This window comes from Benincasa hispida, chromosome 9 (genome assembly GCF_009727055.1).
Source record: "Benincasa hispida cultivar B227 chromosome 9, ASM972705v1, whole genome shotgun sequence".
In the NCBI taxonomy this organism is placed as follows: domain Eukaryota; kingdom Viridiplantae; phylum Streptophyta; class Magnoliopsida; order Cucurbitales; family Cucurbitaceae; genus Benincasa; species Benincasa hispida.
In genome coordinates, this window is record NC_052357.1 from 59,089,320 (window position 1) to 59,104,351 (window position 15,032).

The 15,032-nt window shown below is 32.9% G+C and overlaps 1 protein-coding gene across 1 annotated transcript; it reads left to right on the forward strand.

Moving 5' to 3' along the window:
* Positions 1-7,412: 7,412 nt before the first annotated feature.
* LOC120084659 (CO(2)-response secreted protease) lies at positions 7,413-13,484 on the forward strand. The gene is made up of 9 exons (XM_039040470.1): positions 7,413-7,886; positions 9,173-9,426; positions 9,505-9,616; positions 11,119-11,635; positions 11,718-11,818; positions 11,919-12,164; positions 12,243-12,357; positions 12,468-12,678; positions 12,784-13,484. The coding sequence occupies exons 1-9, from the start codon at positions 7,696-7,698 to the stop codon at positions 13,353-13,355; spliced, it is 2,319 nt and encodes a 772-aa protein (XP_038896398.1). The 5' UTR covers positions 7,413-7,695; the 3' UTR covers positions 13,356-13,484.
* The last annotated feature ends 1,548 nt before the right edge of the window (positions 13,485-15,032 follow it).

Consider the following 15,032-nt stretch of genomic DNA (forward strand, 5'->3'; position numbering starts at 1 on the left):
TCAGTGATATCTGAAATCATTAATAACCAACTATCAGTGATAACACGTTATCATTGATAGTTTGTTATCAGTGATAGTATAAATAATAGGAAGCTTTATTAACTTGACTGATACTGATAGCACATTGATGTCATGTTATATTTGATTCCATGATTTCAGGTGATTGAAAAGACTCTTAAAAAGAGTCCAAAAAAATATCGACCAAAGGTTGTCATCGAAAATATAGAGGACAACAAGAGACCAAAAAGACATGTAAAACCAACCAAGAAAATTTTGGAGAACGAAAGAAACAAAAAAAAGACAAAAAGAAGGTCTCTCCAAATGTGTCTACCAAGGTGTCTCCAAGCAAAGCTACAAGGCAATCTCAAGTGGAATGATGACACTCCAAGCTTTGGTCTCAAAATATCACAACTTTGATTGACAATAGATCGACTTGTTTATTGACAATAGACTTCTGTTTGACAATAGTTTGGAAATTATTTTGACAATATATAGTGATTGTTATGATTTTGGAAATTACATTGTTATTTTACAAGATCAATGATAGTTATATTGAATCAATGTGAATCCTTCATAAATGTGATTGATTTAGTTGCAACTTTCAATTTATTTTAGAGGTTTTTTGGTTGGAGGGAAAAGAGAGCGATCGTATAGTATAAATGTGATTGATTCATAAATGTATATAGTTGCAACTTCGAATAGTATTTTGTTACTAGCGAGATCCTCTAGAGCGACACTGGCGAGATTCTCTAGAGCGACACCAACGATACCCACTAGAGCGACACCAGCGATACCCACTAGAGCGACACCAGCGATGGAAGATATCAGTGATATAGTTCCATTATTTTCATGTTATCAGTGATGGAAGATATCAGTGATAGACTCCAATCAGTGATAGAAGCTATCATTGATAGGTCATATAATAAGTCAGAAACAAGAAACCTGGATTCTTTTCTTCTAACTTCATAAAAAACTTTGGAATTAAAGCACGTGCATCTCCTTTCAAAGACTTCATTATTTGCTCTTTTGCCCTCCATGCTTTATAATAGCTAATAGTTACTCCTCTAGAGCGACACTGATTCATAAATGTGATTGATAAGTTGACCTTTCGTATAGTAATTTTGTTACCCTAGCAAGATCTTTAGAGAAACCATTGGCGAGATCCACTAGAGCGACATCAGCGATACCTCTAGAGCGACACCAAGCGATACCTCTCGTAGATAAAAACCCAGCGATATCTCCTAGACAACACTAGTGATACCTCTAGAGCGCACCGGCGATACCCTCTAGAGCGATACCAAAGCTTTCCTAATGAAATTCTTAGGCGATACTCAACCTCAAATTCCTAGCGAGAATTTCCTCCGAGTAGCGATATCCTCCTTGCAGAAAATCCTCTAAAACACAAGTTGCACAGCTTCTAATCACTGATAGTATGGTATCAGTAATGTTAATACGATCGTGTAGCATTTGGTTGGCCGATTTCCTATCAGTGATAGAATCTATCAATTGATGGATCTTTCTACAAAAATGCTGTATGCTACATCAGCGATACCTTCTAGAACGATACCAACCTTTTCCTGTGAAATTCTTAGCGATACTCACCTCAATTCCTAGCGAGATTGTCCCCCGAGAGCTGATAACCTCTTAAAAATCCTCCTATAAACGACAAGCTGCACAGCTTCTATCACTGATAGTGGTACAGTTAATGCTATAACGATCAAATGTAGCATTTAGTTGGCGATTCTAACAGTGAATAGAGTCTATCATTTGATGGATCTTCTACAAAAATGCTTATCTACTGTCAGTGATAGAATCTATCACTTCATTGTATAAATGCTTACAGAAGCTAATTAAGATAAGCTTGATATCATCTTCTTTCAATTTGTTTTGGCTAAATGAAAACGAAAGCTTCATAAATAAAAAGCATCATATTTGACAAAAGAATGATATATCAACAATCAAGGTCTGTTCCATTAACAAAACCATTAGTAACAAGGTCTCTAATATATTTATGACAAACATCAATAACAAATTGTCTCACTATCTAATGGTTAAATTGATGAAACAACAAGCAACAACTCAATCTAATTGACAGAATTGGTGAAAAACATCGGCTGTCTCACTACATTGAATAAAGTTGAATGACAAACATCAATTACAAAACAAGCCTTCTTCATTACAAATATCCAAATTATAAAATCAAGCGTTCTTCATTAAACCACTGGTGAATAATTTGCCAATGTTCTACAATTATGGCCACGACGATGACATCGACTGCACTTCGAGCTCCTTTTCTTTTCACCAAATTTGATAATATTCTTTGTTTACGTTTTCCGTCCAGTCGGACCGTCCTATTGGAGGTAATACATTCACACCAACATCGACAGATCTTCATCAGAATGATTTCCAATAGAATAAACTAATCCTTTATAGGTTGAATACAATTGATTTCCAATAGTAAGTCTGATCCAAAAGTATTATATCTAAATTTTAGCCCACGAATATACAAACACAAAGCAATGACACATGGAATCTTCACCAAATCCCAAACACGACACTACATGATTTATAGGCCAAATTCTAAAAAAAGTTATTGTCCCCAATCAACTACTTTATATATTCTTCATTCGTATAGGATTAACCTTGAAAAATAAAACGTCAACGAAATGTAATCAATAGGTGAACTAATGGAATGTCAAATGAAAACCTAAAATATAAACGAAATATGGTAAGTGATACTATCCCTATCTTGATTAAATATTTCAGCTATCAGTGAAACAAAAATTATCAGTGAAAATAAAAACTATCAGTGATAGCTTTTTATCAACTGAATAAATTTATTAATGATATTTTCTAATAGTTACGGTATTTGTACCTTGAAGCTTTTTGACGATTGTGTGCTCTCGCAACTCAGACTCTGCCCAACTAGTCAAAACAGTCTCAGGAAGTAATTTGATTGACTTTTTTCTTATAAAACCAATTTTTGAACTATTTCTGACTAATATAATCAAGTAAATGTGCAACGGGGGGAAACTCCTAGGCTCTTTTCAAAATATTATTCAAAGCACTCTGAAATATTAATAGTCATCATATTATATCCTTCTTTCCTAGAATGTGCACGTGCCCACTTCTCAAAACCAACTTTACTGAGATATTCCCGAATTGATAGGATATATTGATTCCATCTCATTTCATATAAACTCAAAAGCTTATCAATTGTATAAGCTTTTGGCACAACATAATAATTGTCAATCAATTAAAGAATCCCTGTATTAAAGGTCAACTCATATTTTGCAAAAGGTTGTTGTAGACAAACACAATCACTCAAACATTGAAACAAACATTCATACACTTTTCAGAATGCTAAAATGCCGAATAAGAAATAAATTTGGACTTAATCCTTCTACGTTCACCAAAAACTTTTCTTTAAATATCTCAAAAAAACCATCTTCAGGAGCATCATGTTTCAGAGTCAACAATTACTTAAATAAGCAAAGAGGAAAAATCTGCTTTGTTCACCGTCAATTGTTGAAGCATCCAGAAGAGTCCCCAACATTTACATTTCAAAAACGGTCCCTCAACTGATATATTAAGCCTACGAAATGCTTCTAACCTCAATTTGATTGCTCCAATTTAGCCTAATAACAATACTTAAAATTACCCATTTTATGTCAAACTTCATGGCAGTTTAAATTGTACCTAAAGAAGAAGAAAAAATAAACAGTTTAAGCCAGATTTACAAAAAGGTATATAATTGATTGATCCTACACCAATGGCTTTCTATCACTGGTTGCAGTTCCATCACCAATAGCTTTCAATTATTTTCATGTTATCAAGTGGAAGATATCAGTGATAGAAGCTATCATTGTAGATCATATATAGTGCAGTAAATAAGAAACCTAGAATTCTTTTCTTCTAACTTCATCAAAAACTTTTGGAATCAAAGCATAGATTCGACGTGCATCGCCCTTTTCAAAGACTTCAATTATTGCTCTTTTGCCCTCCATGCTTTATAATAGGCTAATAGTTACTCTATACAATCCTTACGGACTTTATTCACAAATATCACCTAGGAGTTAAGGTATGAGAACGAACTAAATCTAAAATCATTTCTCAAATATTCAAGATATTAGGACGAAAAGCTTGCCTATGACAAAATTTGAATACTTTTTATTTTAGAACAATCATGAATATCAATAAACTTCTAAGCATCCACAAAACACTTCGCATTAATAACGGACGCCCCACATACCACTAACAACCATCTTTGAACAGTATCGAAACACAATTACTCTTGAATTTGGCGTATAGTCTTAATTCAAATTCTTCTTAACCGCTATCAAGTAAAATCATTTGATAAAAATCTCTTACTAGCAAACACATCTTTATTCTTTCAAATCTACGAGCAATATGTATATCCATAATCACTTAAAAATCACCATCTCAATCAATAGGTTTAGGAAGAAGAAACAATAGACAAATAATTTACCCAGCTCCACTAAAAAACGAAACATAGAAGAACTTCCAAACATGACACTCCAGCATGAGCAACCAAAGGATGTCGTGTATTGTATTCCTTAACTAAAAGCCAAAAACCAAGTTATATCCTTATTCTTCACGAAATTGAACTACATTTTGAACCTCATTCATAACAAAATCTATATAAAACTGAAAGTTCTATAGAAGAAGTAGGCACATCCCAAACAAATCTACTTAACTATTAAACCCATAAAATCTTCAAAAATCATTATATCATCTACTAAAACTCCAGTAGATTTTGTAAATTCACATAAACAGTGTTTTCATTCCATATTCCACTATGAAAAACAACTATTGGAATAACCATGTTTTAAAATTCCTGCAAAAAGAAAACAAAAACTATTGAATAACAATATCAATAAGGTTTCTTAATAGCTATCAAAAGCAAATATAAATCTATCAATATCATTGATACAATTCTAAAACTAGGCATGTCTTTCAATGGATATCAATAAAAATTAATGAACAAATAAAAAATGATAGCAATCACACATTCTATCAGTGATAGACATTATCAATGATAGCCACTGATATCTTCCAATACACTAATAGACATATTCAATGACAAACACAAAGCCAATGTAGCTGTAATGTCAAACTTAAAAATATAAAACATCAAAATACACTGATATGTTTATAGAAAGAATAATATACAGTATCAAATGAAACAGTTGAAGAATGCAAGCCCTAACTTAATAATCAATTCAAAACTCAAATATCAACGCAATGAACAAAGCAAAAATTTCATGAAAACACAACAAATTTTGCTCACAATCCATTATGTTCATATGAGCTGAAGAAATCATTAGGTTCTTGAGAAAAAGAGAAAGAAAAGACTAAATGACCAGAAACTATTTAGGAAAAATTGAAAAACAGAATCGAAAAAATAAGAATGAACGTTAAAAGAAAAAAAAAACTCTCAATCAAAGATGAAATCGAAAAAAGAAAAACGAACTCACGAATCGGAATTGATCGAAGTATCACGGAGCTTCACGAATTGGAATTGATCGAAGTATCATGGAGCTTCACGAATGGGATTTCATGGATATTTCATTATGAAGAACGTGAAAGAAAAGGAAAGTACAGCCAGGTGACGAACGGTTGAAAAGAAAAGAAAGGGAAAGAGAGGGTAAATTTGGAATTTTGAAAAAAAGGAAAGGTTGACCGGTTAATGTTTGCTATAATAGCAAATATTAAAAATGTGGTATATATAATCACATTTTTTTCCCTTTTGTATTATTCAATGCAGATTTCTCTAATTTTAATTAATTACTAAATATAAATATATTATTTAGACTTAATAAATTTCAACTAATATCTTTACCATTAATGTTTCATGATATCTTAACTATTTAATATAAATTATTATATTAATTATCAATATTTATATTAATTAATTCATTAATTTAGTTATCGTTAGTAATTAATTTAATTATGTTTAATTAAAGAATATTTGTTTATTTTTATTTTATCAATTAAATCATTAGTTAATATAACAATAATCAATGTTAAATTTAATTGATTTCTTATATTTACCTTAAATAATTCTTTACCTTTAGTTTCTATATACAAATATTGAATTGAACACAAATATTATCTAAATACAGATTCTTAAATATTTAATATCTATACTCATGAAACAATATCTGTCATCCAAACGGCACCTTAGTGTTGCTTCTACTTCAATAAGTCCCTCCCTCTCATAACGAGCGTTGTTGGCCCGACCGTCACAGGTGCAGGGTGTCACAATTGCACTTTCTGAAGCTTCACTTAGCGATTGTGCGGCACTTGTTCCCGCTCACGAACAAGTCAGCCAATTCAAATACGAACAACCAATGGCACACCGGGTTCCTCTCACAACTTCCACCCCCATTTTGGAGAAAACGGTTTTATAAAACGGGTTTGGAGAAAAGGTTTTCGCAAACAGTTTGATTGTAAGAATAGAGAAGAGAAAGATTGTAGTAGACTATAAAGCAATAAGCAACAACAACAACTCTATAACGTACTACTCCGGGTATGGGGAAGTGATGGTTGGTCTTATCCCCATATAGTGCATTCTGAACAAAAACACATCCGCCACCCTTGCATATGGAAATGGGCTAGCGGTCACTCACTAAGAAAAGTACATATAAACCTAACTACCTAGCAAAAGGAAATACATAGGATGAAAGCATAGTAAAAAAGGTGGAGGCGGTCGTGCGGCCATGGACAACACGTCCTGGATAAGCATGACCGTGACACGGGGTGACTATAAATTTTTCTTTTTTATTCTTTCATTTTCGTCTTTTTCTTTCCTCGGCTTCACTCTTTCCTTTCTCTTTCTCCTTCCTTTGGCCTCCCCTTCTTTTCCCTATGTTTTTTAGGAGGGTTAGGTAGATATTTGGAAAGAATGTTGAAGTAATGGGAGATTGGTTTATTGAAAGTTGAACCATAAATATATATATGGAGTTTAGTACTTAAGAAAGAAAAGAAGTTTTGAAGATGATGGAGGAATAAGGATGGGAAATGGGATGGAAACTGCAAAGCAATAACTGAAAAGATGGAACAAATTAAAATGCAGAAGCTGTACTCGAATTATGAGACTATGGCCAAACTGTGATTTCTTTACCTCAACCCAAAATAGGAGAAAACTTGACGTATATCACTCAAGTTCCATCATTTAGAAACATAAACCCAGCATGAATCCCCAAAACAAGGAAATAAAATTTGCAAGACATACGTTAGAAATCTTAACACAAGGATTAAGTATAAAAATAGAAATGAATTAGGCATCCATGTAAATGTCATGGGTGGGGGTTTTAAAATTTGTTACCAAATATATGTATAGTATGGGCTTGATTGAATCTTATATAAAAAGAAAAAAGAGAGAAGAAATCTTACCTGTGATGATCTTGAAAATCTCCACCATGGCCACTGTTATGAGCCCGCCACCATTTTATTTAACCAAGGCGCACTACGTGTGGATAAGGGGAAAGCTTGACATTATATGGGCAGTGCGCGTGCTCTGATCATGAAACCCACCAATAACAAATCATTTTTCCATTTATCTCAACCACCAGTTTTCATCTGTAAAAACATATAAATCAGGACTCGGTGAGGGGAAGAGCTTTGAAATTCAAGGGAACTTTACTCAATTAGAAGCCAACCCAAGACGCCATGCAAAGCATTTCTTTTTGTGTCTTTTTTGTTTTTGTTTGTGTCATCTTTTCGCTTGTTTCTGAAAATGCTAAAATAGTTACAGCTGCTGCTGAAGGTCCAAAAAATAATGGCGTTTATATCGTCTATATGGGATCCGCGTCCGCCTCCAGGACTGACTTCCTTCGCCTTCTAAACTCTGTCCACAGGCGGTAACGTTATAAACACATCTCGATTTCTCCGGTTCCGTTTGAAACCATTTTATTTTTTAAAATTAAATTTATTTTCTCTTACTATAATTCCAACGATTTTAATCTTTTTTTTATTGAGGAGAATTGAATTCTTACCTAAATTTTAAAAACAAAAGTAATTTTTTAAAAACTGTTTTTTTAGTTTCAAAAAATGTAAGAAATAGATAGTAAAGAAAATTTTGAGGGTTTTCATAGATTTATCTTTCAAAAATTAAAAACCAAAGTTAAAGTCGCTAAGATCTTGTTCGATAACTATTTTGTTTTTAGTTTTTTGTTTTTTAGAATTAAATTTTTAAATGCTGCTTTCATCTCTAAATTTCTATATTATATTTGTCTACTTTTTGTTTTAGTTTTTGGATTTTTTTTTTTAAAAACTAAGTCTTCTAAATGCTACTTTTATCTCTAAATTTTTATATTATATTGTCTACTTTCTACCATTGTCTTAAAAAAAAAGTCAAAATTTAAAAACTAAAAAAAATAAACCATGTTTGGTAACCATTTCATTTTTTGTTTTTGAGAATTAAACCTATGGACACTACTTCTTCCTCCAAATTTCTTCATTTGTTATCTACTTTTTGCCAATGGTTTAAAAAACAAACTAAAATTGAAAAACTGAAAAACATAGCTTTTAAAAACTAGTTTTTGTTTTTAAAATACGGTTAAAAATTCAACCAGCACTTAAAGTTGGATGCAAATCATTGTAAGAAATAAGGATAGAAAATAGGCTTAATTTCAAAAACTAAAAACAAAAAATGAAATGGTTACCAAATGAGACCATATTTTTTGAAAAATGGTTTAGATTTTGAATAAGCATTCAAATATTCTTCAAAGAAAGTAAAAATCATAGCAAAGAAATCGAGACAAAACAAACTTAAATTTAAAAATAGTTACAAAAAAGGAGCTTAAACTTAGAAAGTACCTAATATATCTTTAAATTTGAATGGTGTCTAAAAAATCTAGACTTAATGCAAGATACATCAAAGTTTTACTAGACAGAAAACTAAAATGTCAAAATACATTATAGACTTATTAAACACAAAATAAAAACACCCCATAAATCAGATACTTATAAAATTCAAATAGAGAATAAACTTGAGTCAATGCTTTCTATTAAAAATGAATCAGAAAGACATATATACATATATATAAGTAACATGAAAGGGAAGAAGAGCGATGTTAGATTATATTATAGAGAAAAAGTGAGATGTGATATTGTTGTTTGTTGTTTGTTGTGTGGAACTACGTAGGAATGGGAAGGCAGTGGTACACACATATAAACATGGGTTCACAGGATTTGCAGCTCATCTATCAGAACAGGAAGCTCAGGCCATGAGACAAAGCCCTGGAGTTGTTTCTGTTTTTCCAGATCCAATATTGAAGTTGCACACAACTCATTCATGGGATTTCTTGGTCAGTCAGACAAGTGTCAAAATTGACGCTAATCCCAAATCAGATTCATCTCCTCAACCATATGATACCATTATCGGCATCTTGGACACTGGTAATTCTATATATATATCAAAAAAACATTAAAATAACAAGCTTGTTCTAACTTCTAACTACTCGCCGGAAAATTAAGGTATCTGGCCGGAATCGGAGAGTTTTAGTGACAAGGGTATGAGTCCAATACCTTCGAGGTGGAAAGGTACGTGCATGGTAGGCGATGACTTCACTTCCTCCAACTGTAACAGGTGAGTGTGCCAGCACACAAGTACTGCCACTCTGATTTACTTCCAACTTTGGGTTTTGTTTAATTTAGTATCTAAATTTTGAGTTTTATGTTTCATGAGGTTCTAAAATTTTAATTTCGTGTGTATTAAGTCTATAAATTTTTAATTTTGTTTATTTTGAAAATTAATCTATGTATTAGATATAAGCTTGAACTAACATATTTGTAAATTTTAAAAGAATATCAAAGTTCAAATATTAAATTTGTAATTTTGAAAGTTTGAATACTAAATAGATATGAATCTCAAAGTTTAGAATTGTCGAACTTTTTTAATTGACTTTTTAGTGCTTAAAAAGTATTTTGAAGTAAAAAAAAAAAGAGTGTATAAAATTAATACAAATAGACATTAACTTACTAACTTGAAGTTGGTGCAATAGATTATTATAGTTCACTCCATATTTGAGACACCAAATATATCAGCATATAATCTACAATTAATTATAGTAAATATTATTACAAAATCTACTTTGCTAAGGTTATTACTATTCGCTACCGCATTTATTATTTTCCACTCGTTTCTTATTTTTCTACAATGTTAATTATTTTCTACTTAAACAAAAATAGTTTGCATCCCAAACACAAGATTATTATAACCTAGACAAATGATATATGTAACCCAAACACAAATTATTATAATCCACTAACTATAATAACCAACTCATCGCCCCCAAACATCTCCTAAATTTGTAATTTAACTCAGTTTTAACTTTTATTTTTAAGTGTCTTACTTCTTCCTTTAATTTTTTGTCAATAAAATAGATATTATGAATTCAATGATTATAGGATATAATAAATCTTAAAATATATAATTAAAAAATTTGAACTATAGTTGAAAAAAAAAAACAAGGACAAATATCAATTTATACCCTTAAAGTTTGGGGATTGTATCAATTTAAACTATAAACTAATAGTTGTATCAATTTAAATCCTGAAAACTTGAAGGATAGTATCACTTTACACCCCAAACTAATGTTTGTATCCATTTAAATCTTGACTTTTCATAATTGTATTAATTTAAACCTTAAATTTTCATATATATATCCAAATAAAATATAATGAATGGTTTAAATTAATACACTTATAAAATTTCAATGTTTAAATTGATACGCTTATGAAAATTTAGAGTTTAAATTGATACAATTATTAGTTTGGAGTATAAATTGATATACTTATGAAAGTTTACTGTTCAAATTAATATAATTATTAATCTATGGTTTGAATTGATACAACCTCCCAATTTCAGAGATGTAAATTGATATTTATCCAAATACCAATATAGTTTATGTGCATTCAAGATACATCTATCTTTATCAATTTCTCTCTTGTCACATACATAAACAAGGAATATAAATATTAAAAAAAAATACTTGTAACAAATTGTCATTGCAATCACAATTTGTTGGGATAAGTAAAGATGACGAACTATATTGTGAATGAGTGTGTTTGACATGTTTGTCGTGCCAGAAAAATAATTGGAGCAAGATTTTACGAAAGTTCTGAAAGCGACGGAATACGGTTCCACTCACCTCGAGATGGAGCTGGACATGGCACCCACGTGGCATCTACGGCGGCCGGAAGCGCCGTGGCTAATGCATCGTACTATGGCCTCGCAGCTGGGACGGCCAAGGGCGGCTCCCCTGGCTCTAGGATCGCCATGTACAGAGTCTGCGTAGCCGACGGCTGTCATGGGTCGTCAATCATGGCGGCATTTGATGATGCCATCGCCGATGGGGTCGATGTATTGTCCTTATCTCTCGGTGCACCCTCCTACTTCCGACCGGATTTGACGGCCGACCCTATTGCCATCGGAGCCTTTCATGCAGTTGAGAAGGGGATTACCGTCGTCTGCTCCGCTGGAAACGACGGTCCCTCTTCGGGATCAGTGGTGAACGACGCGCCATGGATTATTACAGTGGCTGCCTCCACCATTGATAGGGATTTTGAGTCTGATGTCGTGTTGGGCAACAAAAAAGTGATCAAGGTAATTCAAATTCCTTCAGCAACTGCAATTAAAACACCCAAAACAACATTAAGTTATTTCAAATTTGAAAAATATAATGCAGGGAGAAGGTATAAATTTCTCTAATCTTCAAAAATCTCCTGTATACCCACTAATACAAGGCAAATCAGCCAAGAAAGCGAGTGCCAGTGAAGACAGTGCAAGGTATATATATATAAGAGATGAAATGCTGACTGATTTATTAAGATTTCTTACAAAGCTTTCTAATGAGTTTCTCTGGATGTTATGTCTCCAATTTAATTAGGATTTGTTCTGAAGACTCCATGGATGAAACTCACGTGAAGGGAAAGATAGTTATTTGCGAAAACAGTGTCGAAGGAGGCGGTTCCGATTGGCAAGATCAGGCTGAAACAGTGAAGAATCTTGGAGGGGTTGGGGTAGTTTTGATTGATGACAACTCAAAATTAGTTGCAGAGAAGTTTCCTTCTCCCATGACAGTTATTAGCAAAAAGGATGGTGCCGAGCTCCTCTCCTATGTTACCTCAAGCGGGTAAAAGTTTAAATATCTTCTTTAGTAGCTTGAACCTACTGACCTTCAATGGCTAATTGAGTTTGATATTTTCTGAAGGAATCCAGTTGCTACAATCCTGCCTACAGTGACCATAATAAACTATAAGCCAGCGCCTGCTATAACATATTTTTCATCCAGAGGGCCTAATCCCGCGGTATTAAACATGATCAAGGTAAAAGGCAGTTTCTTAAGGGAGGAAGAGGGGATAGACTTTTAAAATTTGACCTTCATGAAGAAAATTTCTTGCTTCACACCTGAATTTGAAAGTTAATTGTGATGTAGCCGGACATATCAGCACCGGGAGTGAACATTCTTGCAGCTTGGCTTGGCAATGATTCAAGCTCTACTCCACAAGCAACGAAGTCACCACTCTTCAATGTGATATCAGGAACTTCAATGTCATGCCCGCATGTCTCTGGCGTAGTGGCCTTTGTAAAATCTCAGAACCCCACATGGAGTCCCTCAGCAATCAGATCGGCCATCATGACAACAGGCAAGGAATTAATCACACAAGGGAAGAAAAAGATAATCTTCTTTCTTTTTCTGTTGAACTGAACATGTTTACTGATGAGCAATTTTTTCTCAAAAAAATTTACAGCAATCCAAACGAATAACTTGGGATCACCAATGACTTTGGATACGGGATCAGTAGCCACACCTTATGATTATGGAGCAGGAGAAATATCAACCAATGGAGCATTACAACCAGGACTAGTCTATGAAACTAGTACAACAGACTACTTAAACTACCTTTGCGGCCGAGGTTATAATCGGTCCACCATTAAGAGCATCTCAACTACTGTTCCTGATGAGTTTGATTGCCCCAAGAATTCAACTGCATACTACATATCAAACATGAACTACCCAACAATAGCAGTATCCGAATTGAAAGGCAAGGAAAGCAAGAAAGTAATTAGAACAGTTACAAATGTTGGTGGCGATGGTGAAGCAGTTTACACAGTCAGTGTAGACGCACCTGGGGAAGTAGATGTCAAAGTGATTCCAGAGATATTGAAATTTGGGAAGAACAATGAGAAGCAGAGTTACCAAGTGGTTTTCACCTCAACTGTATCCACACTGAATGAAGTCTTTGGTTCAATAACTTGGACCGATGGAAAACATCGAGTCCGGAGTCCATTTGTCGTCACTAGTAAGAGTAGTGAGTCATAAGATTACCTGTAAAACGGTGAACAAATTTCAATTAACCAGGTCAAAAAGCTTGTAATGCTCTAGTCATCTGTTTCAGTTTGGACTATGTTACCATCTGAATAAACGAAGTTGGTGTTTTAGATGTCTAACCTGATTGAACAGCTTCCATCTTAAAAAAAAAAGAATCACTAAAACAAAATTAAAGGTCAAAGACACTGTGAGTAGAAACATTAAGATTGTCAGATGGGGCTGAGTGATGACATGATCTTGAACAAGACTGTATTTAAGACTCCCATTTGTTGCTATGGTGACTGTGGGGTAGAAGAAAGAAACAAGAAAATGGACATAGTAACAACTAACAACTGAATTTCAACTTCACAGATACATGATAGTTGGTAGGGATATGAGACCTCACTTGAATCAAGCAAAGAAAGAATAAAAAAATCGACACAGAGATTTACATGATTTATTAACAGTGTTAGCTACATCCATGAGTAGTAAAAGAGATCAATTTATTATTAAAGAGAAATATGAAACTATATAAATGATAAAGACGCTAATATGGTTAGAGGGTTTATGTATGACATCTCTCTAAACCAGTAATTCCTAGGCACATAATCGTAAATAACTCATAAATGAATACAAATTAAGTTCATTTGGAGCGTCAGATAATATATTTAAAGCATTCCAACGATAGTAAACTTTTCTGCTCCCTTTGGTTTTATTTTCTAAAATGTGTATTCTCATAACAATTTTCAACTATATAGTTTATAATTTATATAGTTGAGAAGTTAAAAGCATAAGCATCTCTATTTTAGAAGCTAAAGCAACTTTAATAAAAAATGTGATCGAGGAGGGTTCTCAAAGCTTATCTCCTTCCTTTGGAGTATAACCATTTTCAATGTCAAAACAGTGGCGGCATCTCCTCGGAAGTTTTTCTCCACTGGCAAAGAAAATCCCTCAAATAGCCAAAAATCAACCCCTAATACTCTAATTTCGTTCAGAAATAACACATTTAGACTTTTGAAGATCGAGATTTTCAAGAATCTACTCGGGAATTTACTTATCTTATTCTATTCCATTCCAATAGTTCACTAATTCATGGGCGTTGGAATGACCCACATTCACCTTAGGGCCAACCCCATAAAGGCATATGAGAGTTACACTTTTCACTTGTTCCACACTAGAAAATTAAGGAGGGGCTATAAAGGGCATATATATGAGATCGCTTCTAGAGACTTGCAAAAGTGGAATTAGTGAGAGTAAAGGGCCTTGCAAGAATGATTTTCCACGATCGGATCAGAACCATAAAACTTAAAAAGGGCTAACAAAGTTAATTAAATAGGCCAAAAAATATTTGTTTTTGTAATTTTAAGAACTATACAAGTTAGCGAGAGACTAACCATCAAACGATAAACACTTAAAAATCATTTTTCTAAAGGTTGATTTCAAGTATTTATCCTAAACCAACTAATTTTACAAAATTATTTTTTCAAAATCAATTTTTAGTGGTTGGGAAACATTTGAAATTTTTTCAAAATTACTTATTTTTTAAATTAAACATTTGAAAAAAGTATTCCAAACACATGCTAAATGATAGATAATATTCCTTAGACTTTCATTTTACTTTTAACCTTTGAAATTGATTCCAAATAATACTTTTGAGAGATTTTTGTCATAAGAAAAAAAAAAGAAAGA